Source organism: Anopheles funestus, chromosome 2RL (genome assembly GCF_943734845.2).
Source record: "Anopheles funestus chromosome 2RL, idAnoFuneDA-416_04, whole genome shotgun sequence".
Classification (NCBI taxonomy): domain Eukaryota; kingdom Metazoa; phylum Arthropoda; class Insecta; order Diptera; family Culicidae; genus Anopheles; species Anopheles funestus.
Genome location: NC_064598.1, coordinates 83,886,801 through 83,902,432, shown reverse-complemented (window position 1 = coordinate 83,902,432; position 15,632 = coordinate 83,886,801). Strand labels below are relative to the sequence as shown.

Sequence of the window (15,632 nt, the reverse complement as noted above, 5' to 3'; positions counted from 1 at the left end):
CCTGCTTTACCTTTGCATTGCGATAGTTCAGATCCGGTTCGGTCGTGCCGAACTGATGCAGATAGAACTCGGTACCACGTACATTCTTAGTCCAGGCCGACCCACGGTACAGTGATTGCTGTCACAAGAAGAAACCCATCACCCATAGCTTACAATCAACCGTGCAGGAAACAAATCACTTCTACGCACCCAGTTGTTTGGTGGTGTACCCTCTCTGTCCTCTCCCGGTTCGGCACCATCTCGCAGGATGTAGTAGTCATGGTATGCTTCATTCTTTCGTACACTCTTCTGGAACCACTCGTGCTGCTCGCTCGTATAGTTCGGTACAAAATCCAGCACCACCTTCATACCGGCTGCCTTCGCACGTAGCAGTACCTCGTCCAAATCCGTCATCGAACCATACATTGGATCAATGTCACGAAAATCTGAAGTGTCATATCCAGCGTCACGCATCGGTGAGCGAAATATCGGACCCAAACAAATGCCCGTTACACCCAGCTCGATCAAGTGATCGAACCGGTCGAGCAAACCGCGCAAATCACCATTTCCGTCTCCATTACTATCACGAAAGGAGCGTGGTAACAGTTGATACAGGACAGCCGACTCCCACCACTGCCGTACGATGTCTTGCCGGGGAAGATACTTTACGGTAGATTCACCATCCTTTAGGCAGCATATCAGCAGCACGTAACCAATCACAACTAGCCGTAATAGTCCCATCACGGGATGCGAAATTTTACTTCTGACAGTGAAATTTCATCGACGCTAGAAAGCACGCTATTTATACGCCTCCCGGCGGAGGACAATTTAACAAGCGCAATGGTAAATGTTTAACGTGCCCAAAAGCTTATCGTCAAATTGGATATTCGCTGACAGGTACACGTCCAATAATGTTTCGTTCTCTGGTTGTCTCTGACGGTGGAAATGGTGCTTTAAGTGATGCTTGATTAATATTATACGTTCGGGTTAGGTTATCAAACTAATTACGCATTTTTTTTCGGAGTATTGACACGAAATAGATAAAATGCATTAGTGTCAGATTTACAATCTAATTGAGTATAATTTCAAGCGAATTAGTATTCTTAACCAAATTAGCAGTAATTCAATCATCTACCACTCTCCTACATACAATGCTTGATTGGGAGTACAATGCGCTATCGGTGTTTAAATGTGTTTTATTTTTATTTTTTCGCTACAAACTCTGTGATAGTAAATTAAGCTGATTTCCTATCTTATCAAACCACCTCCATTGAATCACGCTCTCGGTGCCTGATTATTTCCTGTCACGTTCCCCGATTTGCTTTGAGCGGAACATCCATGCCATATCCGACACGGCATCCGTTCGTACGAATCCGTCTGTATACAAGTGATTTTACAATTTAACAGTCAATTATTTCACACATTTCATTGATCACACAACCCTAGCGCAGGCTGGCCGGTTCTAGTAGGGGGTCCTACAATCAATCAAAACGATAGCATTATTACATGACCTCTTATCTAGCAATTATTAGAGTCAGACTGTCGACAATCCGCTGCGCGTAATGTATTTCGCAACACCCTAGGAACAATCGCATCTCTAAACCAGATCGAATTTTCGCGAAGTAGCGGCCTGGTTTTTGTTGATCCAATTATCTCGCGACATAAATTATCTTTAGATTTTATTTTTTCAGTCATTGACGAAAAATTTGGGGAGTCTTACATGTTTGACATTATTTTGATTAATTGGATCTTGTGAGGTGGTTTTGTATTTGTTCATTTAAAGTACTCTGGGAACTTTAATGTCTATACAGCACGAGTCATCAACAGAGATTAACTAAACTCAGCAACTGATGTTTGCAGGTGTATTCAAGCATTTGATTGCCGAAAAGCACGCCATTATTTGTGGACAATTAAAATGGAACAAGCAGTAAATCTGTTTTTGGCTTTCGATTCACGTCCGAAAGCATTTTTTTTTTCACACTTTACAGTGTCACAAATTCTTCATTCACAAACTAACCGCAAAGGTGGTGAAGTAAAATTAGAATAAATAATGATTAAATTAACCAAAAGCACTTGCTGCGCACAACACGCTAATAAACATGCAAACAGCGCCACATTTCCTATGCCAATTGGGGCAAGAAATGAACAATAATGATTATTTGAATTGCAAGGCTCGTGTGTCGGTATTCATTTATGTGTTTTGTTGTTTTTTTCTTGCCATTTCCATCCATCCTAAACATTTCCATCCGTTTCCATTTGGCAAAGCACTTGCTTTGCTTCTCCGCTGCGTAACTGTGCTAGCTTCAAAAGCAAAAAAAAAAATGAAAGGACACCCCGCGTGTTCATTAATGTGTTCCGCCGCAGTCCGCTTATGGTTGTCATTATTTTTTTAAACTACCCCGGGCAGTCCACTTGCCGATGGTGTGCCATGGCTGAAGCCCGTAGTAGCTGGAACCGAGCGCAATTATGATAGACGCAATTACTGCTGCGTCCTTCACCGTGCGCCAAAGGACGGCTAAATTTGTACTCGGCATCGCATCGCGGTCCCGTGTCCTGTGATAAAGCATGAATAGATGGAATAGGAGTGGATGAGAAGTTGAAAGTTGAAAGAAAAATTAAAGCCCACACTTGGCGTGGAAATGTGGAAAACAAAATGATTAGTTAGCGGCGTGTTGTAGCGTGGAGGTCAGGAACTGTGTGAGCAACGGCTGTGGTGGAGAAGCAACGTGCTGAAAGGATAGAAGTTTTCTTTTTCCATCATCAACTCGAGACCGTGCGACAAAAGCGTGAAACGTCCTGAAATGGCCATTCGGTGGATGTGTAAAGAATGTCCCTGATGAAATGATAGATGATAAGGGCTACAGGATGGGGTAGGTGTACTGAACAGAGCACATTACCCGCTAGAAATCCTCCTTCAACTCCTAGAGCAAACCATTTGCATAAACAGTAAACTGAGCTTCATTTTTTTAATTAAAGCACACCCTTTTACTATCCTATTCTTCCTCTCACAAACGACAACTGCCCATCCTTAAAGTAACATCTCAGGTGGATAACCCCAGAATATTATCCCGAGACATCGTCCGGTGTCTTCTTGCACGGTTCGAGGGCCCAAGGAAAATTGCTCTTCGCTACAACTACCCAGTAGGCAAATTGGAAATGGTACAGCAGCGGATACACTGCCAGCATGTTCCTTAATTTTTTTTCCACTCAACCGTAGCGAAAAGAACAACCGGGACAAATCTTTTTACCAACAGACCGAGCCCCTTAAAAAATGTACCGCTCAAGGGTAAGAGGGCACACGTGCCAGTAAGAAGATCCACGCGCATCAAGTGGAAAGTGGGTAATGAAAATGTCAAGCTTTATATTTTTCCATCGCCAACAGTGTGTAAAGGGACCGGTGGATAAGTTTCCTTTGTGCCGCGTCTTAGCACGCAAGTTTGGAGAAAAAAGAGAAAAAAGAGAGAAAATGTGGCCAGAACGTGGACGCGCCTTCTAGCAACAGCTGCAGAATGGAGCGGTTCAATTAATTTCATCATTAATTTTCTTGAGTGAGATTAATGAAGCAAAAGATTCGATTAGTGAAATGAGAGTTATGCGTGCATTAGTCACATGGGATAGATTTTTCTATATTTCTCTATTAGTATCAGCTAAGCGGTGCCAGAACTTAAAATGTGTAATAATTCTTGTACAAGACTGTACACTCAATTGCACTGGATGGTTAATCTCTGCTTGTTGGAAACAATTTTCCCAACAATTTCCTAATGGAACTTGTTACATGTTTGTAACAATTCAAAGTTCCCCATACGCAATCCCAAACCATGCGAAATGTCAACAGTACGATGGTTTAATAATTTTAAACCTCAATGTTTTCCCATCATTTTCCAGTCGCTTATACACTTGAGAAAACAAAAACACACAAAACCATGAATGAAAAACTTTTCTAATTCGACAGTGTTGTTGGTGTTTTGTTTAGCAAAATGTTCCACAGATACTGCTAGCCTCACACCAACAGCCAGCCTTCAGGCGTGTGTATGTTTTATGTTTTTACTAAAAACAATTTCCATAAAACTTTTGCTCGCTGTTCGGTAGAAATTTAATTGGGTTGTGATTTTTTTAAATCTAATTGCAAAACTTAATTAACAAAATTCGACAACCCGTTTAATGTGTACTCGCATGTGAACGTAATATGTAACAAAAATAACATAAAAGTGCGTTGCTTTTGGGATGATTGTTTTCTATTTGCTACCCCGGTTCTAAGTGAACAAACTCTTTTCTCGTGAAGTTTATGTACATAATTTACCTCGACGTCAGTGGCACACCTTGTAAGACTAGTCCTTCATATCTGCCTACGATCAGCCTGTCCGACTGCACGATATCTCTGGTGGCAATGAAAGAAATCGAATTAAACATTCAGAATGTGCTAAAATATTAAATTCTTCCTCGTGCAACTACGCCAAGTACACTTACCCTGTGCGATAGTTGGATTCGGAACCACTCGAAGCGACTGTTAGTTCGGGCGAAAGTCTTGGAAATACAGAAGCCAAATCGACCATTCGATCGGCACCATCCGACAGGTTGATCACCACCACAAACGTGTCAGCATCCTGTAACTCACGCACGTACACGATAACGCTGTCCGAGTACGGGACAAGCTGAATCGAACCCTTCCGGAAGGTTGCGTGCGTTCGCAACCGTACCAACGCTTGGTAAGTTTTGTAATGGCTCCGTTCGGAACGTTTTTCCGCCGCCAGATTTAGCTGACGATAGTTAGGATGTACCGGTAGCCACGTGGTTGGACCGGTGGAGAAGCCCGCATTCGCTGTATCATCCCACTGGAATGGAGTTCTTTCGGGATCGCGTGAAAACACAATAAATGCATCACCACCGGTGACGGAGTCACCCGTACCATTGCTACTGATCGCATCCGGATTGTCTAGCATACCGATTTCTTCCCCATAGTACGTGACGGCAATACCCGGAAGCGTTAGGAGCAGTGTATGGATCGCATCAATCCGTTCTGCCCCATACCTAGTGCCGACTCTGCGCTGATCGTGATTACCCAACACCCAGTTAGCTGTGGCCCCGGTCCGTGGCATATACGTAAGCCATTTATTGATCGTGAACACAAAATCTTGTGCGGTTGAGTCTCGGTTAAGATCGGTGATGAGCAGAAAGTTAAAGGGCATATGTGAACCTTGCCGGGGTTGATTTTCCTCACCCGAACGGTAATATTTCATGGTGAAGGTAATGTTTGCGTACGCTTCCGTCATTATGATACGACTATCTCCTCCATAGTCGCGTGTCCAATCGTCCAATAGTTTTCGCCACTGGTACACCATATCGTAGTCTTCAGGCTAGAATGAAAAACACATTAATTTAGCACGCAATTCCTATTACGAATGTATAATTGGATATTAATACAACATCAAATTTATGGAAGGGTTACACCACGGGCACGGTTAAATTAAGTTCCCCAAAATCGTGACTAGAAACGTTAAGTTGTAGCCTTATCTAGTTCAACCTCAACCTTCCTGAGGGTATCCCCTTTTTCGTACCAAATCCTTCGTATAGATGTGTTGCGTAAAGCCGTACGAAAGTGGATCCCGGTCGGTGCCCGTTTCCGGCTCGTCCGGAAAACCTTCCACCTCGAACAGATGATTTACCGCATCGATGCGAAAGCCGGCCACCCCTTTGCGCAACCAGAACCGCAACACTTCGCGCATCTCCTCCGCCACGGCCGGATTGCGAAAGTTCAGATCCGGTTGCTGGGCGGTAAATTGATGCAAATAGTACTGACCACGCACCGGATGAAGCGTCCAGGCGGAACCGTAGAAAACGGATTGCTGTGTTGTGGGGGGGGGGGGGGGTGGGAAAAAAAGCAAAACACCGGACACCGTTGTAAACTTTTTTGTTTTCGCAAAAACTCCATTTATAACCATCTGACATACTGGTGGTTAACCTTACCCAGTTATTTGGTGGCAATCGGGTTCCATTACTGCTGGAGGGATCCACACGACCATCGTGCCACACATAGTAGTCGGTGTACGGTGCTTCACGTGCCACCGACCGTTGGAACCATTCGCACTGGTCGCTCGTATGGTTGGGCACAAAATCAAGGATGATCTTGATACCGAGTCGTTCCGCTTCCGCAAGCAATGCAGCGAAATCTTCCATCGTACCATACTCCGGCTGGATGGCGGTATAGTCCGTAATGTCGTACCCGAAATCTACCATCGGCGATAGGAAGATGGGCGATAGCCAGGTCGCACCAATGCCAGCATCCTTGAGATGTACCAATCGGCTAGAAATGCCGCGCAAATCACCCACCCCATCGCCGTTCGAGTCCATAAACGAGCGTGGATAAATTTGATAGAAAACCGTCCTTTGCCACCATTCGTCGTTCGATGTTTCCGTACCGCTGGTATGACTTATTGCAACCGCCAGGACAAAGTAAAGCCAGCGCCATTTTATACCACAATTGGTCCGTTGCTGGTTCACCACCATCATCGACCACGCACGGTCGGTGCCGAAATGTCACGTAGCCACGGGAAGATTTATGCAAATCGTGAATCAACTATCAACCCACAATCCAACACGCTGTTTCTTTTCGCTGTTCGTTCGCTTTTTGCACCCACAAACGGTAAAGGCTAACGATCGATGATACGGCTGATGGTGACCCGTATGGTTCCGGCGGGGGGTTTTGAATAAATTTAATCACACGCGGCTGTGTGATTGCCACCAATAAGCCACCCGGTCGTGATGCACTCGCGCGGGATACTGCAATCTGTTCGTTCACCTAGAGAAAAGGGAGACAATAAAATAGAAATAAGACAGTGTAAACTTGAGTGTGTTTTCGTTGCGCTTGCCAAACGATCAACGATCGATTGTTGATACTTTGGGGCCGGGTTTAATTCACGCTTACGACGAAACGAGATGAAATGCAATACTAACACTTTAACGCGTGAATCAGAAACAAATACAGAATGCTATCAATAGTATGTTTTTGTTTGCAGAACGGGCAGCGAATCGCGTCAAGACATTAATCAAGAGTCAAGAGCTCTCTTCTTCACTGGTTCGAGAAATGTGTTGCATTGTGCGAATGAAAACTTTGATGAAATATTTCATTATTGGAACTTTTCTTCTGTTTTTCGAAGTATAATTACCAGAATTAGAAACTATTAGCCTAACGTTTCTAATACAGTATTGTTAATTAACTCAAAACCTCTATAATAAAAAAAATTGTCAATAAATTGGTAATATTTAATAATTTTATACTAAAATATAAAATATTACTACTACACTTTCACTAGCATAGCTTAAAACAAAAATAACTTGGTTTGTTTGAGTCAATCCCATGGTGTACTGCTTTGGTGTACTATCTATCACACCGACTTTTAAGTATTAAATCTCATCTAGATCTGTCTTCTCGTATAAATGAATTCACTGTACCTAAAGAATTGAATACTTTAGTCCAATATCTCTACGATGGATTTATGAAGGCAGAAATTTTTTACAAAAAAATGTACAATAAAACAAAATATTTAAATGGCTATACGTGTATATGAAATAGAGATAAATATAGTCAGTATTTTCAGAGAGTTGAAACAGAATGAAAGAATTGCTATAAGGATTTGAAACTTTTACTCACTCTTTTGAGAGTCATAAAAATATTACTCTAAACTAATCTTTTAATTACTCCTTGGCGCTTTTACTCACTCACTCCCTCTGCCGGCTGCCTGACTCACTCCTTGAGGTATTTACTCACTCACTCTCTCTGCCGACAAATGAATCAACTCACGCAATAAGAGTGAGTAAGTGTTTAGGTACTCTTTCTGGGTTTTTGATCTGTCAATCCTTTTAGATTTAAATTGTTACTCATTAGTCGGCACAGAGAGAGAGAGAGAGTGAATCAAAAACGCAATTAGTCGGCACAGAGAGTGAGTGAATAAAAAAGTAAAAGAGTAAGTAAAAGATTCCTAAAAGATCCTTATGATGAGTTGAAACCGTAAACTCCTTTGCAAGATTAAACTCAATCACTCACTCTTACTTAGTGTACACAACTCTTATACGAACCTTAATAACATTGGGAGATATTTCAAATATTATATGATCAGATGAATATATTTTAAGAAAACAATTCAAAATCCGAAGAAATACTTTTGTATACGTCTCCTGTTCGTCTTTATGTGCGACCAAGCGTACAATGCCGATAACTACAATTTGGTGATTTATGGTTAAGAATAATGTATGATTCCACGAACATTACAAACGACATGTGTTCAGCATCTCAAATACGTCGCACCATAACAAAAAAAATATCTGTTCCAAGATACACACATACTTCAACTCCCAATCCGGAACGATTCATTTTCGTTTCCTACTGACATCATCCCCGTAGTTCACTTCCGTCACGCATCCGTTGCTTTTGCACAAGTGAAGTGACTGGAAGGAACGTTCGTTCCAGCAAACAGCAACCAACCGTGACGGGGATCCTTTACCCGTCGGATGGCCGGATTTAAAGGAATGTTCGCTTCACATTCCTCACCGAGCACCCTTTGCTGAAATGGTTTTGGTCTCCTCCAATGGAAATCGGCTATGAACTTTTGGGACACCCATTTTTGGCTGGAACTTTTTGCCCACAACATCAACTTCTGATGCAGAACTAGATTCACAAGTGCTTTAACAAAGCTGCAGAAGGATTCGTATAGCAAAACTTTCTACTACATCCGGCTCTTAACCAAGTCAACGATTATTGCTTCAGCATAAATTTGCCTTCAACAACAGTGACTAGCGTTTGAGCGTATACCGATCATACGCATAATCCGTCTGGCGTTATTTTAGAAACTCATCAATCCACACAATGTTTTCACCACACAGACCCACACAAAACAACACCGAAGCGTCACTAACGACTAACTTTGCACCACTGAGGCTTTTCTAACGAAGATTCAAAACTTTACACGTCCAACCGTGCAACCGTTCCTACGTGGGTACTTCTTATTTTTCGGGGGAAAAAAACTCCGAAACCAAGATTTAAGCTTTCGGTGGTCTACAGGTAGGTGTTTTTTTGTGCCGGAAGGCGTATTCCATGTGCTCCTCTGTCATGCGAACAACCGCATGATGTTTTTTTTATGTTTTGTTCTACCCACCTCTACCCAATACCAAAAGCATCATCGAATATAATGCAAATTTATGGAATATTTCACTGAAGAAATTATCGTCCATTTTTGGTGGATAAAGCCCACGGTTCACTCAGTATTTTGGGGCACTAGGCTACGTACGACCAGGTGTCCTACCACCGAAGGCAGGACACCTCTTACACGCACGACAAAGAAAGCCACAAACTAAGTTCAAAGCCAGCAAGGTAGTGTGTAATTGAAGTTTGATTCCTTTGCGGTGGCTGAATGCGACTTATTTAGGATTTTTACTCCCGAGGTCGGGAGATGCACGGTCAAAAGAAGCCCGTATAATACGATGGGGCATAAAATTGGTCGCTTGCAAAAAGAAAAAACAAAAAATCAACAACCAAAAAGCTGTCCCTTTACATGGTTTTCGCTACGTAAAATCGTTTTATGGACGATCGTGATATAGACGATGGAGGGGCGAGGGCCGTTTCGTTTATCTTCTGGATTTGGCAAGAGGGAATTAAAAAACTTTTACGTTTGCAGCTTTTTTGTCCGCAGCGGCGCTGTCCGAACGGCAACATGGATTTAAATGGATCGTGTTTTTTTTTGTTCTCTTTCTTTTTATCTCCCGCTTTGTATTGCAGACAGTCATAAAGTTATCCAAAGTAGCATAAACGAGATTATTATATTTATCGCTAACCGAGGTGGTGCCGGTTTTATGCTGTGCTTCAAGCAATTAAAAGCTTGCAAAAAAGCTTCACTGGAAAATTTGTTTGAAAATTAGTTTCTAAATTAATAGTTTGTAATGATGCTACCACTTGAGGAAATAAATGCTCAATAAAGCGAGTGGAAGATTATAAACGATCTAATCTTTTCACATAACAATCCAAACACTTGCGTACAAGACGCGCACAATTTACAAGTAATCAAAAGAAACATTTAACTATCCTTATCGGCAACATTTCTTGCCTAAGCCATAACGTTTGCACTGTATTCCCAGCAAAACTTTCCCAACCCAATCTTCTACGCAACTGCTGTGAAGATACTCACAACACTACTTCAACCTGTCTTGTCTGCCGGCCTGAATCTGCACCTACTTCAGACGCGGGCGGTCCAATCAAAAGCACTGCCTCAGGAGAAGACCGCTCGTTATTAGTATCATATCGTAAACGAATTTATTAGTATATTTTACGACTAGCGAACTGACCATGCTGACACGGTGCTAACGGTGCCGAGAAGCAGAAGTTGTTAGCCAACTTGAACTTGATTTTTTCTCTTTTTTGGTTCGCTTTTCTTCTTGGTGCATGCGGAAAAAAAACACTCGAGCAAAAAAACCTGGTTTCATGGTGCTTCACGTCTCTAGTATCGAGTCCTCGTATTGCCAATGTTTGACCATTATCATCAAGATCGTACTCTGTCATCGTGATACACTGTATCGGTATCGTATTTACAGCACCCATCCTTCATAATGCGGATAAAATGGCCTAAAAACCAAGCGCCGGACCAAGTGTCCAAACGGTTTTTTTTTTAGTTCGGCAAACCAATTTCATCGCCATCGCAACGTTTGCTAAATGGGCACAATAATGAAGAAACGCACGGCCATCAGTTTTGCCGGCTTGATGGCGTAATATGAGAACCGCTTTGAAGCGAAACGATTGCCAAAACTGTAAAGCACAGCGGGAGAAAAATGGAAAAATTGATACGCCGTTGTATCAAAATCGCGAACTAAACCAGTTATTCGTCACCCAGCACAACAATCATTTATCTGTCTGGCAGGATTTGGTTCGTCTCTCCACCATTGGCTGGTGATGGGTCTTTTATACTATTTTCGAACGAAACTCCATATCGGTTCCGAGAAATGCGAACCGTTTGTGTGTGTGTCAACAAAATCTAGGAATTCAAGTGCATGTTGAATGGACGTGTGCTTTACCAACGAATGTGTAAGAATGTTTGTAGTGTGAGATTTCTCAAATGTATCCAATTCATTCAAAACGGTGTAATCCTCCGTCACCTAGCAGAACATGGCTGGACAACCGTACCGAGGTTTTCTGGCAGCTACGTGATGAGAATTTTGTTCTAATTTTTGGTTTGAAGCATTCTTCCAACAGTACGAAGAAAATTTCCCATTTCAGACCAAGCTACCAGCATCTTTGGAAGGTTTGGTTTGGTCGTTTTCTTGTTTTTCTTTTTGTCACATTCAGCATTGATTGGATTTTGATTATATTACTTGGAAAGGAGACGAATTTTGAGCATAGCTTATATGTATGTCTGTCACGCATGCATAGTGCTGGGATTTTTTTTTAAACGAAGAAACCAATTTCTCATTCCCGAGGATTGAATAGTGTTTGAACAGTAAGACTTAAATTTGGGGCATTTTATAATATTTCCATAAGATAAAAAGTTTAAACTACTGATAGTCTCCATTATTTATTCAAGTTAATGAACAAAAGGACGAGTTAAAAAGCTTTCTATTGAAAAGAAACTCACAGAGTATTTGTTGCTGCTCCGCCGTGGAGTTGACCGCGCGAAGATCGGTTAACTCCGGAAACCCTTGCGCTGGATTCCATTTGTCTTTAGGCCAATATAGACCGAACATTAGGCTTTATTCTGGATTAACTAGAATTAGTTCCTGCCGGTGGGTCGTATACTGTCTATTGGCAGTCTTAGAAACAGAAGATTAACGTGACCGGACGTTAGGCTTGTTCCTGGATTCCTTGGACTAGTTCTTAATGGTGGACCTTGTCTCTCTGACTAGTCTCTTCTTGAGTTGTTTCAAGCATCAAGGAACAAGCATTTAAATGTGGACCTCCGCTCAACTCGATTGCTAACCCGAATGACCTGACAACATACCAAGTTATGGTTTAAAATGCAAGTGAAGTTTATCGTATCTTGCCCTAAATTTAATTGAAAGCAGCTAATTGTGATGCAAGTGCATTTCACGCCTAACATTTTTGTTTCCTGATCCATTCGTACGACCCTTTTGATGCATGATTATACTACTGTAGCGGCTCACCGCAACCATACGCATTTATGCCATATGCATATTGCATACTAACCATTATCGTTGGTGTCGTGGGAAAGAAGTTTCCAAAATTTTCTGTTTATTTTGTTATAAGTTACAATTTCAAACAATCAAACTATTCTAATCTATCGTTGCATGCGCAACATTAGTCTTACACGCAACATGCTATGACCTATTCAAAGTAACACCACTAGCGCTGCAAAAGCACTAGAAAAGCTTCGGCTGCTTCTACAACCAATCCGTTATAACAACCACTATGCATCTTCGTACCAATGCATTAAATTAAAAGCAAATCATATCGTCTTGGTTCATTGCAGTTTTCTTATTTTTCTTCACCATACCTCTCTGCCAGCACTCTTATCCATTCTACCCCACCGGAAAGTATCACCCAGAAATGGAAAAGCTTCAGCGTGGTATGCTGAAAGAAAACTAACGACTTTTTCTAACCATCACCGTCAATACGTTGCTCATGCAAAAAAAAAAAACAAAAAACAAAGCAATAGAGACCAAGGATGCACGCTGCAATATGCAACCACTTAAGCATGCTTATAACGCATTTTCGTTAGCACAGCACTGCTCAAGCAGTGCCCCAGCAGTGGGTAAGCGGTTTGCTCTTCACGATGCAACCGTGGTGCATTCACTTCATAGCTTTTCCCTGTGCACTTTGAAAACAAAAGCGCATGATGCTACCCTGCACCATGCAGTAAAGCTTTTGATGGACTGGAACGGGTGCAGCTGGAAAATGACATTTATTTACCGCAAAAAGTGAAGGAAAAATGAGGTTTTTTTCCCCCCCAACTAGCGATTGAATACACTGACAGTTGATGGAATTTACTAGCTCGCGCTGGTGCTAAGTTTATTTTGTTCTCATTTCTCCAGGGTTGAAAAGTTGAAGTTGAGACAGAGTTGAGAATAGTTGCAACCAGATGGACAAAAACTTACTCAAAGTTGAAGAGTAAGAAAAAGTTTTTACCAGCATAAAATTAATTTATTTACGACTGATGGCACCGGAACGACACGCAACTGTATTGTATATGCAAACGCAAGTATTTTTTCGAATGAATTTAATGTAAATTTTTTAATTAAGAGCGATTCAGCCAAATTGATGATGTAAAACATCAAAACCAAACAAATATATTTTAGAATAGTATTTTACGGTTTTGTGCTTAATCTATCTTATAATATCATTCATATTGATTTTTAGTAAAGATTCAAACCGTGAGTCGACTCCCAATAGATTCAAAGATTCAGGTTGCACAATTACATGTGTTTTCTTTAAAAAATCTTTAGGGTTTTCTTTGTTTTAAAAAGAGGGAAAAAAGAGCTTTCTATTTTTAAACCAACATTTTTGCTTCAATATTAAAATCATATCAAAATCCTTGCCGTCGTTTTGAGCACGGAAACAAAATTCGTGTTGACGGATGCTACGAACCGTACGGCGCGCATAATTTCAAACCCCTTTTTATACTTGGCCTGCAAACCAACACTTTGTTTTCTTCGTAACTCAGTACCTGTTTAAGAGTTGTTTTCACACGGTTTTCGAAGGCAACAATTTTTCCACCTACCGACGAAACTTTCCCAATCGGATGCTGTGTTGTTGTTTTGCGTTCTTTTATCTGATACCACCAAACCAACGCATGTTGCTGCTTGCACAGTCGAACCAAAAAACTTCTGAGACCCGGTCGTTTCCGGCCGAGTGGAAAAATGCTTCCCAATCATGGGAAGCTTTTCCCTTAGTCTAGGTGGCGTTCCGTTGCTTTCGCTGTTTTGTTTCGTGCCGCCCAAGTTCAATCACCGTGGTTCAATTTGCACAGCATCAAATATTCGCGAACCGTTGCACATTCCCCGGGTACCTTCGCGGGCTGGTAAGCCTCCGCAATCCAAATGCAAACAACCGTAACTTCCATTAATGGGTTGCATGGCTCTTTAGCAGAAGAGCCTTCCCATTCGATCCCCAAGCGATCTCCCACCCCCTTCATTCTACCACTCCCTTCATTCGCGAGTTTCAGATTCGTGAGCATCAAATATTAATGGTACCCGTAATAACTTTGCCACACTTAAATCCATCACGTACCCAGCAGGAACTGGAAGCCGGCGATGTATGAGTGAGGTACGTTAGGCGACGGCTTAAGGTCGAACGACTGCTGACGTTGAGCACCAAATTTTACAAACCTTTTTACACAGATCCTTACACCGGGGCGCTATAAATTATACCATATTTCTTTGCACTCGTACCGAAATGGCGCGTGAAACATGTCGGAAAAATGTCTCAGGTTTTGTTGTACGACTGTGTGCGTGCGTGCTTTGCTGCTGAATCAGCAGAGGGTTAAGTGGAACGAATTATCAGCACCTTTCTCATCAGTAAATCCCCTTTTTTTGGAGTGATAAGGTGAGCTTGTTGTTCGAATGAAAACGCTCCATCGTTTGAGTGGTGCACCGAACCATAACTGTGTATTGAAGAACGTGGATTTTAATTACTCATGAAATATTAAGCTACATTTTACTGCTAGACAGGCCATTTGTTTGCGTTAGCTGAAGGAATTAATAAAAAAAAATTACTTCATTACATCATGTTTACTGGGGTGATAAATTTAATTGTGATTTAATACAGTCCTCTTAATGCCAGTGGTGTGTAATGAAGAGAATATAAAGAAAACAACTTGCTAGAACATCTTCTTGCTGAGCTAAGTATCCGCATTAGGTTAAATGGCGTTATTTATGTTCACCTACCTGGGTTTTTATGTAGCTCAATAGTCAATCATTAGTACAACAAGATGTTCCTGAAGGTAAATAAATGAAGGTTCCTAGACGAAGCACCGAAGAAAGTCTTTAAATTGATCTATCTTCAATAAATTACTTTAATACTTACATAAATTTTATTTCCGATATGCTTCAATAAACTTTGGAGTAAGCATAAGCTTCCCATAAAGAGAGTAACTGCTTGACATAGATACGTTAGTTGTAATCTTCTCGATTGACTGTTATCTATGCGTTGTACGATTTGCTTTGTCTGCTGTGCTTATTAATGGAAGCCAGCGCAATGCACCGTACAAACTCGCACAACAGCCATATCAAATACACTCGTATTCCAATCAATTAAAAGCACCCATTGCTTAATGGGTCGTAGACGCATCCATAACTCTCGAGTGAGACTATTTCAACATTTCCGCAAACAACATTTGTTTTCATCCAATAATTCCATCCCACAAACTATACATTGTCGTCATTCGCAAGATTGAAAAAGTTGCCTCGAAAGCTCAACACTATCGACGTCTGGACAGAAAGGCAGCAACATAAGAAGTCAGCAACCGTATGTGGGATATCTAAAACTAACATTTCATAATAATGGTCAGCTCTCTCTAGGCTCTTCCAATCTTTACCCAACGTCCGTACGGAAGCAGACCATCATTTGTGAGGAAATTCAATGCCTCGCCGGTACAGTTCAGTTAAGCTTCGTTCGTTCCAATCCAACCCTTGGTAAACGAGTTCAAAAAAGGAAATGTTAC

At 41.5% G+C, this 15,632-nt stretch overlaps 3 protein-coding genes across 20 annotated transcripts in view; 1 reads left to right on the top strand and 2 right to left on the bottom strand.

Annotated features, from left to right (window-relative positions):
- Positions 1-917, bottom strand: LOC125764547 (maltase A2-like). Its single transcript, XM_049428906.1, has one exon. It carries the CDS (start codon positions 718-720, stop codon positions 139-141), a length of 582 nt encoding a protein of 193 aa, XP_049284863.1. The 5' UTR covers positions 721-917; the 3' UTR covers positions 1-138.
- The window catches only part of LOC125764490 (UV excision repair protein RAD23 homolog B-like), a 219,379-nt gene that overhangs the window by 178,493 nt on the left and 25,254 nt on the right, over positions 1-15,632 (top strand). The window lies entirely within an intron of this gene.
- LOC125764479 (maltase 2-like) overlaps positions 1,036-15,632 on the bottom strand; it is a 56,139-nt gene continuing 41,542 nt past the window's right edge. Inside the window, exons 2-6 of one of the 2 annotated variants that reach the window (XM_049428787.1) lie at positions 5,944-6,775; positions 5,535-5,822; positions 4,447-5,333; positions 4,280-4,357; positions 1,036-2,532 (exon numbers count right to left, since the gene is read on the bottom strand). In XM_049428787.1, coding sequence (XP_049284744.1) covers positions 2,361-2,532; positions 4,280-4,357; positions 4,447-5,333; positions 5,535-5,822; positions 5,944-6,486 — 1,968 coding nt within the window. In that variant the 5' untranslated portion in view covers positions 6,487-6,775 and the 3' untranslated portion in view covers positions 1,036-2,360. Of the gene's footprint in view, positions 2,533-4,279; positions 4,358-4,446; positions 5,334-5,534; positions 5,823-5,943; positions 7,050-15,632 lie in introns of those variants that run through there. The other variant, XM_049428788.1, reaches the window with a different exon arrangement.

What these genes read in the sequence shown, in the direction of transcription:
- LOC125764547 (XM_049428906.1), bottom strand. Translation starts at nt 720, where the DNA reads ATGGGACTATTACGGCTAGTTGTGATTGGTTACGTGCTGCTGATATGC.